This window comes from Solanum verrucosum, unplaced genomic scaffold (assembly GCF_900185275.1).
Source record: "Solanum verrucosum unplaced genomic scaffold, falcon-dt-bn FXZP01000242.1, whole genome shotgun sequence".
Classification (NCBI taxonomy): Eukaryota; Viridiplantae; Streptophyta; class Magnoliopsida; order Solanales; family Solanaceae; genus Solanum; species Solanum verrucosum.
The window spans coordinates 1,305,449-1,319,549 of NW_026020168.1; the positions used below are offsets into that span (position 1 = coordinate 1,305,449).

The following is a 14,101-nucleotide window of genomic DNA, read 5'->3' on the forward strand; positions in this document are numbered from 1 at the left end:
TGTCTCTAAGTCATGGGTTCCTTTCAAATTCCAATTCTTTAATTACATTATATTTGATTGAATTGATGAATTATTATGGTTTTTATGTTGAAACACCCAAGAACCCATGAATTCCCCATTTTTCTCAATTATGATCTTGTGATGTAGGTTTGTTGATTATAGAAGAATGGTATGAAATTATGTATGTAGTGATTGGGTTACTTGAATTATGATTATATCCATGTCTAATGTAGTAATTCTAGATGTGTTGATTGAATATGATCTTTTGTCCTTGAAAGGAAAAGTATGAGAATTATGCATGATTATGAGATTGATGTATACACGTTAAGAACACTTTGAGAGTAAAGTTAATATGATTATAATCTAGTTGTTGTGTTGTTGGAGGTTGTCCTCATGTGCACACTTATGTATGAATATGGTATGATGTGAAAGGTGTTCTCACAATATGATGATTCTAAGGTTGAAATTCTATTCTCACCTATTGAATCTATGAGTCATAGTATGAATTATGTTGGATCCAGTGTCAAAACATTCTTCCATGAATATGCACTTAAGTCAAGACTTAATATGTAATCTATGGGAATTAATGCTTAGCACCGAGTGGATATGAATATGAGATGGAAGCTAATACGATAGTTGAGTCCGACTTTTCAAACGAGTTCCTTTTACCTTAGTTGAGTTCGGGTTCCCATAGTATATATCTCTTGAGATGAAAACCTTCTACCTTAGTTGAGTTTGGGTTTCTAGAAGAAATCTCTTTATCCCATAAACTATGTGCCCACATAGGTCTTTAGTTGGTGGATCCACCTAAGCTAAGATTATAGTTCTACCTTAGGCAAGTAGGACAACCCTTTTTCGATGTGGGGTAGACACCAAATTCCATGGTAAGATCACATGGTCTATGTCGGTTAAGGATAATTTCCCCTTTATGATAGTATGAACAAGAATATGAATTATGAACTATAGTTACTCAAGAAGCTTTACTTAGTATGGGTGGGATTATGGGATCTTATTCATGCATTGCACAAGTATGCTTTGAGGGTATTTATGGTAGCTTCCTCTTATGGTATGATGATCTATGAGTTGATTATACTTATGACTTATGATTTTCCATTATCTTCCAAATGATGCTCTAACTTAGTAAATTGCATACATTCAACTAAAATGTCCATTTTGGCATGTTTTCATGATTTTATGCATGACTATCATACTTAGTGCATTTTTGTACTAACCCATATTTTCCTACATTTTTTCCAAGTGTAGGGTACGGTTCTCAAGGTGGTCCCCATTGTGGCTAGAGCTTGGATTTGTTCATTTCTCCTTGTTTGTGGTGAGTCCTCATGGTTCGAAGACGGATGTTGTCTTTGTAGTTCCTTTTTCTTGTATTTGACTTCTGGATTATGCTATAAGGGCTGTGACCCTATTTGATTTAAGGATTGTCATAGATGGCTAATTGAGACAAGTCTAAACTTCCTCTTTCCTTTTATAAAAATGTTGGACTTGAAATGCGTTTTTACTCTTATTGTTCTATTGCTTATGTTGTGGTATGCTAAGTGGCTTACATGGAGCCTTTCGGGGTTCTATGTGCCTTGTTACATCTAGGGGGTACCCCTGGGTCGTGACAAACTTGGTAATCAGAGCACAAGGTTAGAATGATTCTAGGATGATGTCTCATAAGCCACGTCTAGTAGAGTCTTGTTCATGAGTTTGAAGCGCACCATACTTATGAATGAGAGGTTAGATGTTTAGGAAATGTCACTTCTTTAATTACTCTTAAGTCGTGCCTTAGGGTTTAACTCTATAAAGTCCCTCTTCTAATCATTCTCTTGTGTCATCAGGATATGAACACATAAAGGGCTAACACTAGAAGAATGGAGGGTGTCAATGTGAATGAGAAAGCTCCTCAAGGTAATAAATCTCCTTAAGTTAACCAAGCTCTGGTTGATCTCGTGGTTGAGAATGTGAATCATGCGGAGTTTATGTCTACCATCCAAATGTTGGCTCAAGTCGTGACGGCTCAAGACAATAGAGAAGTTGTAGCTCCGGTGAATCCTAATGTGAATTCGGCTGCTTCTAGGGTTAGGGATTTTGCTAGAATGAACCCTCCAGAATTTCATGGCTCTAAATTGGAAGAGGATCCCCAAAGGTTTATCAATGAAGTTTATAAAGTTCTTGCTATTATGGGAGTGTCTTCGCAAGAGAAGGCGGAGTTAGCCGCCTACCAACTAAAGGATGTTTCTCAAGTATGGTATGATCTATGGAAGAGGGGAAGACCCGTAGGAGCGGGCCGGTTGAATGGGAAATATTCAAATTGGCATTTCTTGATAGATTCTTTCCCCGAGAATTGAGGGAAGCTAAGGTGGAAGAATTCATTAACCTTAGGCAACGTAGCATGAGTGTCAAGGAGTATGCCTTGAAATTTACCCAACTATCCCAGTATGCTCCATCTATGGTGGCGATTCGAGGGATGAGATGAGTAGATTTTTGACGGGTGTGTCCAACTTGGTTCAAGAATAATGCCGAACGACAATTCTCCTTCATGACATGGATATGTCAAAGCTTCTGGTGTATGCTCAACAAATTGAGGAATCAAAACTCAAGAAAAAGAATAAAGAGGTGAAAAGAGATAAAACCGGTGACGGGAACTTCTCCAATGCTAGGTCTGATGGACAAGGTCGACCAAGGTTCAGACAAAGGTTCTCCAATAAAGGCTCCTCTAGTGCTCTAAGGTTCAACAAGGATAGGGTTTCCAACCCTAAACCTCAAGAAGGTAATAGTAGTGGTTCTTATGTTGCTAGGCCTAATTGTGCAAAATGTGGAAGAAAACATGATGGCAAGTGTCTTGTTGGTACAGATGGGTGTTTTAGTTGTGGGAAGGTTGGCCACAACATGAGAGATTGTCCAATGCTCAAGGTTAAGGGAAGGGAATATAAACAAGCTCCTCCAAGCGGTTCAGACTCCAATGCTCAAAAGCAAAACCGCTCCTATGCTCTTCAATCCCAAGGTGACCAAGAGAGCTCCCCGGATGTTGTAACCGGTATGTTAAAAGTCTTTTGCAATGATGTGTATGCCTTGTTAGACCCCGGTGCTAATTTGTCCTTTGTGACACCTTTTGTGGCCATGAAGTTTGAAATATTCCCTGATGTGTTAGTAGAACCTTTTTTGGTCTCTACCCCGGTTGGTGACTCGGTGGTGGCTAAAAGAGTTTGTAGAAGTTGTCCCATTTCCTTGTCCCATAGAGTTACTTTGGTGGATTTGGTGGAGTTAGACATGTTAGACTTTGATGTGGTTTTTGGTATTTGGTTGCATGCATGTTACGCCTCTATCGGTTGTAGGACTCGGGTGGTTAAATTACAATTTCTAAATGAGCCTATCTTGGAGTGGAAGGGGGGAAATTCAATACCTAGAGGTCAATTTGTTTCTCGTCTTAAAGCTAGGAAAATGATCTCCAAAGGGTGTATTTATCATCTTGTTAGGGTGATGGCTGTTGAGTCCAAAACCCCTTCTCTAGAGTCGGTTCCGTTAGTGAATGAGTTTCTGGAAGTTTCCCCGATGATTTGCCCAGTATTCCTCCCGAGCGGGAAATAGATTTTGGCATTGACCTTTTACCGGATATGCAACCAATCTCCATTCCTCCTTATAGAATGGCTCTGACGGAGTTAAAAGAGCAATTAAAAGATTTGCTAGATAAGGGTTTTATCCGACCGAACATCTTTCCATGGGGTGCTCCCGTGTTGTTTGTTAGAAAAAAGGATGGGTCTCTTAGAATGTGCATCGAGTATAGTCAATTGAATAAAGTGACCATTAAGGATAATATCCCTTTTCTAGAATTGATGATTTGTTTGACCAACTTCAAGGGGCTAGCTATTTTTCCAAAATTGACCTTCGTTCGGGTTATCACCAATTGAAGGTGAGAGGGGTTGATATCCCCAAGACGGCCTTTAGGACCCGGTATGGTCACTATGAATTTGTGGTTATGTCATTTGGGTTGATGAATGCCCCGGCGACATTTATGGATTTATTAGTTAAATGCAATATTATATATATTTATTTCAATTTGATGAGGTTCAATCATGTAATTAGTTGTATCGCACTAATATTACCTTATAAATGATATTTATTGTGTATTTTTCTTGTCATCTAACCATATGTGTTGTGCATGTGTATTCCACGTTAAACTGTTTAGATATCATAAGAACATGTGAAGAGAATAACTACATTTTATCTTTTAGAACTACTTTTTGTATATTAATTTTTTTTATAAGTTATAACATAATAGATGACGTTCTTGTTATTGGCTGTCATATTTGACTTTTTGATTAATTGTGTAGATAAATCAAACATAATTATTTGACTGTCCATAGTTAACTGAGAAAGTTTTTTTTTTTTTTTTTTACCGAAAACACTAAAAATTAAAATTAAAGAATATATTCTATTTGTGAAATCATATATTCACTTCTTCATCTTACACCCAACAAAGATATAATTCATATACTTGTAAACAATTTTTAATTTATTTAACCAAACATGATTCGTCAAAGGAAAAATAACAACACTATGGCTGGTAACGGGATCGGTAGCGGGACTACCGGATCGGGACGAATCGGAATGGAACCGGGTACCACGGGGCAGAACCGTACCGAAACCGGGACGGATCGGAACTGGTAGTTCCAGAAAATTATGTGTATATCTGTCCCGGACCGGTACCGTACCGGGACTGAAAATTGGATCCCAACGACTACATTTTAAAAAAAGAATTTACTTATTACAAGTAAAATATTAGGAACATTAACCAAATAATATTATAACTTTTATAATTTTTAAAGTTAAAAATTTATACTTTTAAACTTTTAAAGTTTAAAATGCAAACTTTCAAACTTTAAAAGTATAAAAGTTTAAATTTCACACTTTAAAAATTTAAATTTTGAACTTTAAAAGTATAAAAGTTTAGTTCACACTTTAAAAGTTTGAAAATTGAAATTTCAAACTTTTAAAGTATAAATTTCAAATTTTCAAACTTTTAAAGTTTAAAAATTGAAATTTCAAAATTTAAAAGTTATAAAAGTTTAAATTTCAAAATTTAAAAGTTATAAAAGTTTAAATTTCAAATTTTAAAAGTTTAAAAGTATAAATTTCAAATTTTATAAGTTATAAAAGTTGAAGACAATAATAAAAAAAATTAAGGCGAATAGCCTATAGTTTTATTAATATTAATTAAATAGTACAATTTGATTTACAAAATATTATTAGAGTAATAAAAGATCTAATCTACACAGCCACCTTCTAGGAAGGATTTTGTTTGAATTAGACCTCAAAATATCATGCTCATACTAATAGACATTTAAATTTAATAGTTATCCTACCAAAGAAATCTTTTCTTAAATCATTTAACATTTCTCTAGTAACATGATCTGGAATTGGTTGATTAGATATTTCCTCCAATGTATCAATGTCGTCGTCACTAAAATCTTGCATTATTTCATCAATATCATTTTCAAATTTGGTCGGTAAAGCTGGACGATCATAACTCCTTCTCTCGCCATTAATCCAATCTCTAAATAGTACTGATATCTCAAAGCTATCTGCTGCTAATGAATAACTATGATCTCCAATTTGAAATCTTGTTGCACTAAAAGCGCCTTCTGAAGCTACTGAAGATGCTTGAATAACTAACACATCTCGAGCAACCGGTTGATGTTTTGGAAATCCGTTGCCGTGATTGCTCCACCATTCTAGAAGATCAGTAGTAGGTTTTGTATTTTGATTAATATATGCATACATCAAAAGGAACATGTACGGTGCTGTCCTCGAATCTATGAGGACACACCAAGTCTTTATCGTCAACACTTAGAAACCTAAAAAGTAGTCATGACATGTCACTATCTCTCAATCCCTACACTTTATTCAAAAAGGAAAAGAAAGGGGTTAGCACAATTAAGTACTAAGTATGGAAACCATGCAAAAACATGCTTCAACAGACATTTACAAGGAATATATGCTTTCATATCATTTTTGATAAAACCTTCACTTCACAAGTATAAGAGATATAATACAAGTCAACATTCGCATATAAGACCATAGCCAACCATACACATACTCAACATATCCATTTCCAACTCATGCTTAACTTTAGAAAAACACATGCAATTTCATTAGCATAGGACCTCTACCTAATATAACCTTAAGACACGCTTGAGTGAGACAAGAAGTAACCGCCCATACGACCTCGTCAAGCACACTTAAGTGTTCCTCAAGATTACCTTAGATAAGGACATTTCCTTTACAACATAACATCAATAGACCAACATTCTTTAAGAAACCACTTAGGAGACCTTCAAGCACATAAGGGGACTTTCACATAATAGTCGTTAGACTTAGGGAACTCACTTTAGTATCTTCAAAGCCTACTCGTGCCATGTGTAGATAGCATCCCATACTACTACCTACATGTTGTAGAACCTATCCAATAACTATAGTGCACATCCCACATGATGGGAATAGGCATAACCGACATAGACCATACTAGCTAGGCATGGAATCCGGAGTCTATCCTACTCCGTGGAGGTTGTTCTATTTACCAAGGGTAGAACTAGTAAGCAACCCATGTAGGCACATGGTTTGGGGGATGTCCAAGGAAGTTCATTGTGCCTAAACTCATACTCAACTAGGACACCTTCCTAACCACATCCACTCGGTGCTAGCCTTGTTTCCCATAGAATATTCTATCACATATGTACTAGAGAGAGTTCCTTTTCTAGTTCAACCAACTCATAGTACCACTTCCCAAGAAAGGCCCCATTTCTTAGTCATAGCCAATCAAGGTTCATAAGGATAGTTCATTTAAATTTCTAAGATAAGGATTCGCATGCCGTTCCGGCTCCATCCATCTCTAAGTCTATCATTTCACTCAAGAAGGGAACATCGCCCTAAGGCCCATCCTTCAAGGTTATACATCTACTTAGGAAAGTTAGACTTATGAAAGGGCACCATTTCTTAGTTCTGCCGATTCAAGTCTGGACCTAGAATTCCTCTTTTAGTATTTATAGAAAGGGCACCATTTCTTAGTTCTAGCCCACTTCACACATTCATGCATTCAAGACTTTAAGTAACAAGAAGAGACACTTTAGTCTACTAATCAAGTCACAACATTATCATTTGAGGACACTTCATAATCCAACATCATCACATATATACATCATGAGAAATCATATTTTAAATCACAATGCTATCCACTTTACATATGATCATCTCAAGATCACATAAACTCATTCACATCATATCTTCACATATAGCTTCACATAAAACTTTACATATAGCTTCATATAGAACTTTACATATAGCTTCATTTATATATATGAACACAATAATAAAACAATACTCATATAATGCCCTTCATGGCCACAATCATAATTCAAAAGCAACTAGCAACACTTCCACCAAAGGTGGATCCAACCTAAGAAGCAATTATAGCAATATTAAGAGATCAAGCCATCTTACCACCTTTCCAAGGCCATAAGGCACAATACTCAATTACGTGCCACTTATACATTATTCATCAAGTTAGGTCAACTTACCCTTTTTCCATGTCTATCTTCATCATCCTCATATTCCAACAATTAGCAATACAATAACAATGATAATAACAACATTCAACTATACAAGCTAAGCTAAACAATATCCAATAACCAACATAAAGCCTAAGTCCCAATTTATGACCATTCAAGGCTACTACCTCACATTATACAATTCAATAACAATTTCCAACAATTCAACATAGTTAAGATCATATAAGAACAACCCACATAAAACCACTCAAAAATCCTTCATCAATTACTCAAAATGAATAGACCCACTTTAGACCAAATTTAGAGAATTTGAGAAGACATGGGTTCATGAAGATTTCTTTCTTAAAACCATCAATAATCATTAATAACAACATAAAACATCATTTAAAAGTTTTTCATGCAAGAACCCATGCTAGAATTGAAATTAGGGTTTTTGGGAGAACTTTGAAAACACTTTGATTTGGCTCCTTGAATGGAAGAGGAATCAAGGATAAAGGATCCCCATACCTTAACCTTCTTGAATCCCACGAAATTTGAGAAGAAAACACTTGAAACCTTCAACCGTAGCTTTAACTTGACCTAGCCTCCAATGGAGTTCTAGAGAGAACTTTTGGGGAGAGAAGGGATTTGATTTGGAAGAATGAATTCTAAAATACAATATACAACTTTAAATACCTTTAAAATACTTAAAAACACTTTAAACAATAACCCACATATTACCCAAACTACCCCTCACTTAGTTGGACCTTTTTAGACAAGTCTAACTTGAGTTTTATTTTCGCAGATTTCGTCGGGAAACAAGTCCGCGACGCGGAGGTGTTCCCACAAGTTTCTGAAAATTAAATTTCGAGACAGAAGAGTCCGCGACGCGGACCAAACATTTGGCCCTTGGTGGAGCTAGTTCGCGACACGGACATGCTCCCTCCAAGCACAACTTCAAGCTGCCTTGGCAGCTTGCTTGGCTAAGGTTGGGGTCCTCCTCGGGGACCCTTAGGGTGGCCCCCCGGGCTTCGTATCCAAACATTTTGACCCTAAAAATATTTATTAAAACACTAGGGTCACCTCCACTGATTTTAGACTCCAAACAACACATAAAAATATGAACAACATACTAGAACATACCAACACGTAAAACACTAGTTTCCGAACGTCTTGGTTGTCCCTTGACATTTGACTTCCAAACTCTTTAAACTGACTAAAAAGGCTATTCTTCATTATTTTAACAAGTTATTAATGCATAAAACCCATGTGAGGCTCTACTTTATCCTACTTCATTTTGAGGGGTGTTACATCTTTAAAAAGGAACTTACGATAACTTTTGCCCACTTTTATTTTGCGACTTACCTTACTTCAAAACTTGAGATACAAACCTTGAACACTTAAAATATGACATACCACATCATTTTTAATTTATTACTCACCCTCTTGTCTTTCCACGAATGTACGAATTAATTTAGACGTTTAAAAAAGTCGGGGTGTTACATCCTCACTCGACTTGGACCTGAATTCTGTGAAATATTAGCTGATATTTGTGCAAGAGATTATGTTATCTCTTATCCAGAACTTTACGAGAAGTGACTTGATCATGAACTTTTCATCAAGCATGAAGAAGTAAAGAAGCCACTCTCAACACCCATTACTGTTGCTATTGCACAGCAAATAAACATGCATCCTCACCGAGGGAACACCTCTAACAGGCGTTCAAATGCAAATTCCCCCAACACCAACCAGTCAAGGCGTGCTGGCAACAATGACTATCAGTAGGTTTATGACCTCACTCTGAAGTGCCAGTTGTGTGTCCACCCTGGTCATTCTGCTAAGGTTTGCAGATCACAATCACACAATCATCTACAAGCCTGGGCAAACTATGTTGCATGATCTCCAACTCAACAGGCTCCTTGGATTGTTGAGCCACTTATCATATTGCCTCTAATGCGCAAAACTTCACTGATGTGCACACCTACTATAACATATCGGAATCTAGTAGACTAAACTAGTGCTAAGTGAGAGGGCTAGAGCCAAGGAAGAGGGCTAGGGCAGCCCACCTTTCCATAGACACTGCCCCACCTTCCATGACCACCACCACGACTCGTGGTGTCGCTCGTGGTGGGATAGGCAGTAGCCACACCAAGGCTACCCAAAACAGTCCCCTCTACACGAGCCACTTCACCGCTCGTGAAGGCTATCACTTGTCGTGGGAAGGATCGTGGTGGTGACTTAGTTTTTAGGGGTTAAAGGGAGGGTTGCCTAGCTTCTGGATCATGGCCACAAAGGCACTGCGGCTCGTCGGGTCTCACCTAAACGGCTTTTCATTAGACTTAGATTTTAGGGTCAATTTCAAACGATCATATCTTTTAGCTCAAACCGAATTAGGTGGCCTATGACCTAGCAAATTAAAGGTCTATGAGTCCTCTTTCCAAGGCCACCGAATTTTCCCCATTCTCATCTGGCAGTAAAAATTTATGTCCGAAATAATGAAGAACTGTCAGGCTAAAATTCTTCACGACCCGTTTGACGGGCCGTGGTGGTCATGACGACCCGTGGTGAGCTTCCAGTGAGTCAATTCGGCAGTTTTTAAGTTAGGGGTTATTGGGTCTTTTCCCAATTATTTTAACTCAAAGCTATGTCGTTTTGCCCAAGCCTGCGACCCCTATATAAGTCATTTTAACCCCAAAACTCACCTATCCAAGTCATTATTTCCAAAACCCAAATGAAAATCAAAGATCTTCCTCTCCATAATATTTCTCTCCTAGAAACTCGAAGAAGAAGAAGGAGATTCAAACTAGGGTTGAAGAGCAATCTTGCATCTTCAATTTCTTTGGGCTTTGATAGTAAGGTATGATAGTTTTCATCCATGGATTCCTTTCATCCATGGAGTTCCCAAATTCCTCAATTCCAAAGATTAGAATTCCTCAATTGAGTTAGGGTTTTCTTCAATTATCACGGGTTCTCTTTAATGTTGATTTAAATGATTGAATTATGATCTTTTACGCATGAATGGATGAAATACTATGGTTTTTGTGATGACTCCCCATGAACCCATGTAGATCCCATATTTTCCAATTATGATGATATAATGTGGGTTTGGATTATGAATGAAGATTGTTACGAAATTAAGCATGTATTTCAAGCTTTACATGTATATATGATGAAACCCATATCTAACCCATGTTTTCTAAGAGTTTATGATTGAAAGTGGATTTTGACCTTAAGAGGTGAATTATGGACTTATGCATTGTTTTATGAAATCTATGCAAATGTTTTAAGGGTGCTTTGAGAGTAAAGTACCAATGATGATGTTGTTGTTCTGTTGCTGAAAGGACATTCTCATAAATACAAAATAGCATGATGTGAAAAGTTTTCTCACATAATAAGGATTCTTAGGTTGAAAGGCTTTCTCACCTAATTGAATCAAAGATTAAAAACTATTATAAAAGATCATGGACGGTGAAAGGTTTTCTCACGTATGATCTAAGGAGCTATCCCGATGAAACTAACTTGGTTTGGTTGTCCAAGGGCACCTTTCCATGGATTATGAGATAAGTCAAGACTTAATAACTATTTTGTGGGATTTATGGTTAGCACCGTGTGGATATTGTACTGAGATGGAAATTCTCCCGTAGAAAGGCCAGGTTTCTAGAAGCAATCTCTTGAGATGGAAGTTCTCCCGTAGAAAGGTGGGGTTTCTAGTAACAATCTCTTTATCCCATAAATTGCGTGCCCCCGTAGGATGTTTAGATAGTGGATCCACATAAGCTAAGAGTTAATGGTTCTACCTTAGGCAAGTAGACCAACCCTTTTCGGTGTGGGAAACATCAAGGATCATGTAATAGCTCACATGGTCTCTTGTCAGTTAAGGCTAATTCCCACAACAAGATTAATTATGAGCTAAGGCATGCTTAAATAAGCATCTCGTAGTGTTCAAAGATTTTAAAGATGATGTTGGCTTGCATTGATCATGATTTATGACTTATGTTTTATAACTCTTTCATATGATGTTTAACTTGGTCAATTGCATGTCATGAAATGAAATGTCCATTTTAGCATGTTTTTAAATGTTTTATGCATGGTAATCATACTTGGTACATTGTTTTGTACTAACGCATACTCTTGCCTATATTTTTTCCAAATATAGGGTCCGATATTCAGGGTGTTCAGTTTTGTGGTTGGTTGGTGACTTGATTGATTCTGAGCTTTGGTGAGTTCCTAGAGGACGGATTCTTATTGTCTAGTTTCTTTCATGTATTTTCTCTTTTGGACATGATGTATGGACTAGGCCCAGTTTAATCTATTGTATTAAATGGTTGTGATGAGACAAGAGTTTAGACTTCTACTTTTCGGTTTATAAAATATTTTGGACTTGGCCTATTTTTACTCTTATTTTTCTATTTCTTATGTTATGAGAGCTAAGAGGCTTGTATGGAGTCCTTCGGGGTTCTATACGTCATGTTACATCTAGGTGGTACCCCTGGGTCGTGACAAACTTGGTAATCAGAGCACAAGGTTTAGAATAGTCCTAGAATGTCTCATAAGCCACATCTAGTAGAGTCTTTTTCATGAGTGTGAAGCGCGCCACATTTATGAATGAGAAGCTACAAGGTGATTAGGAAACTCCACTTATTTCATTACTCCTAAGTCGTGTGATAGAGTTTAACTCTATAATGTCTATCTCCTAATCCTTATCCTACGTTCTTCGGGATATGACTACTAGAAGAGCATATGCTGCAAGAAATGTGAGGGAGAATGAGGAACAGTTAGCTCCTCCCCAAGCTCCTCAAGTTCCGAGCGATCCTTTGGCCAAGCATGTTACAAATGCAGAGTCTAGGGCGGTTTTTCAAGTATTGGCCCAAGCTATGAAGGCCCAAGCAAATAGGGAGGTAGTAGTTCCCAGGAACCCTAATGTGAATTCGGCGGCTTCAAGAGTGAGGGACTTCACAAGAATGAACCCTCCGGAGTTTCATGGTTTTAAAGTTGAGAAATATCCTCAAGAGTTTATCGATGAGGTCTATAAGGTGTTGATGATCATGGGAGTTACACCATTGGAAAAGGCAGAATTGACCGCTTATCAATTGAAAGGTGTGACTCAAGTGTGGTATAACCAATGGAAAGAAGGGAGGCCGGAGGATGTGGGTCCTCTCTATTGGGAGAAGTTTAAGCCCGCGTTTCTTGATAGGTTCTTTTTCCAAGAAGTTACTCTCAACCATTATCTCCATTACTTTCCCCCATTATGAAGTTAACCATAACCTCCACTTTTATAACTATTATTCTTATAACCTTTCACTTCCATAACCTCCCCCATTATATTCATGTTTATGACTAGCCTTTTGTATGCCTCTATGTTACACTATAAATAGAGGTATAAGGGTTCATATTGTATACACTTGAAGATTTGGTGAACACTTGAAAGAAAGAACGTTACCTCATATTGTTCCTCTTGTCTGATATTCTTCTTGTCTTCATCTTTATATTGCTCTTTTGTTCTTAAGTTTTACAACAAATTATTTAAATTCAATAATTCATTCTTTGCAAAAGAATAGTAAAAGTTACTTTTTATTCCGGAACAGTTCTTTTCTTCTTTTAATAACTGGTTAATTAGTCATGCATAGTAGGGACCATAAATTTATTAATTGATGCTTCTTATTACAATATTAATTCGCTAAAGAACAAATTAATCATATTGCAATAAATTATAAATTATTCCACTAAATATTTGTAATTGCACTCCTCGATTTAATTTTAAAATCGACGATTACATCTTATTTGACTTCCCATGTTAGAATTACTGACACCAATCAATTAAACTAAATTTTTTGAATAATTTGATTTATTGACTAGTTTAATCCTTTATTATTATACTTAACTTATTCCACATGGCGGATATAAAATCCAAATGCAGGGTTTTCACGTGAGAACTTATAAGTATCCATAAAGGGATGTCTTCTATCTCAAGTCTGAGACATGATTCTATCAACTAATTATTATTTCACTAATGTGATTTGTCATTACCAAATCTATTAGGAATATATTGACTCATAATATAGTCTCACATTTTAATAGATTAAAATAATAAATCAAGCTACATAGATCATAATAATTATACCATGATTAAGAGTATAAGTACACATAATGGACTAGAGAAGTTGTTTATAATTATTCAAAACATAGACAAACATCTCTATTGGTCCGTTCAATACACACAGAATGTACTAGCACAAGAAATTAGAATTTAACCATTCTCATAATTAAGATAGAATTATATTTTAATCTTGTGCTACAATCATCAAGATTTTTTTCAAACTTCATCCTTGATTGTGAATATTTAATTTATAACTTATAAGAACCGACAATTTTAATCTTTTGTGTATGAATTAAATAACTCCAAACATAAAAATCGTCTACTATATAAATAATGGACACATATATTAACACTATTTATATAAAGACTTTATTATATCAACTAAAATGAAATAAATAGTATTTACAAGAGATTAGATAAAATACTATATATAATTCAACCACATGATTAATAGTATATC

The 14,101-nt window shown here is 36.3% G+C and overlaps 1 protein-coding gene across 1 annotated transcript; it reads left to right on the plus strand.

Moving 5' to 3' along the window:
• The first annotated feature begins 1,994 nt into the window (after positions 1–1,994).
• Positions 1,995–9,329, plus strand: LOC125828771 (uncharacterized). The gene is made up of 3 exons (XM_049508097.1): positions 1,995–2,248; positions 2,661–3,204; positions 9,168–9,329. Exons 1-3 carry the CDS (start codon positions 1,995–1,997, stop codon positions 9,327–9,329), a joined length of 960 nt encoding a protein of 319 aa, XP_049364054.1.
• The last annotated feature ends 4,772 nt before the right edge of the window (positions 9,330–14,101 follow it).

Excerpts from the sequence above, each read along its gene's own strand:
- LOC125828771 (XM_049508097.1), top strand. The coding sequence starts at position 1,995 with ATGTTGGCTCAAGTCGTGACGGCTCAAGACAATAGAGAAGTTGTAGCT. Across the intron at positions 2,249-2,660 it reads AAGGATGTTTCTCAAGTATG|GTCTGATGGACAAGGTCGAC; the intron begins GTATGATCTATG and ends CTCCAATGCTAG. Across the intron at positions 3,205-9,167 it reads ACTCGGTGGTGGCTAAAAGA|CATGAAGAAGTAAAGAAGCC; the intron begins GTTTGTAGAAGT and ends CTTTTCATCAAG.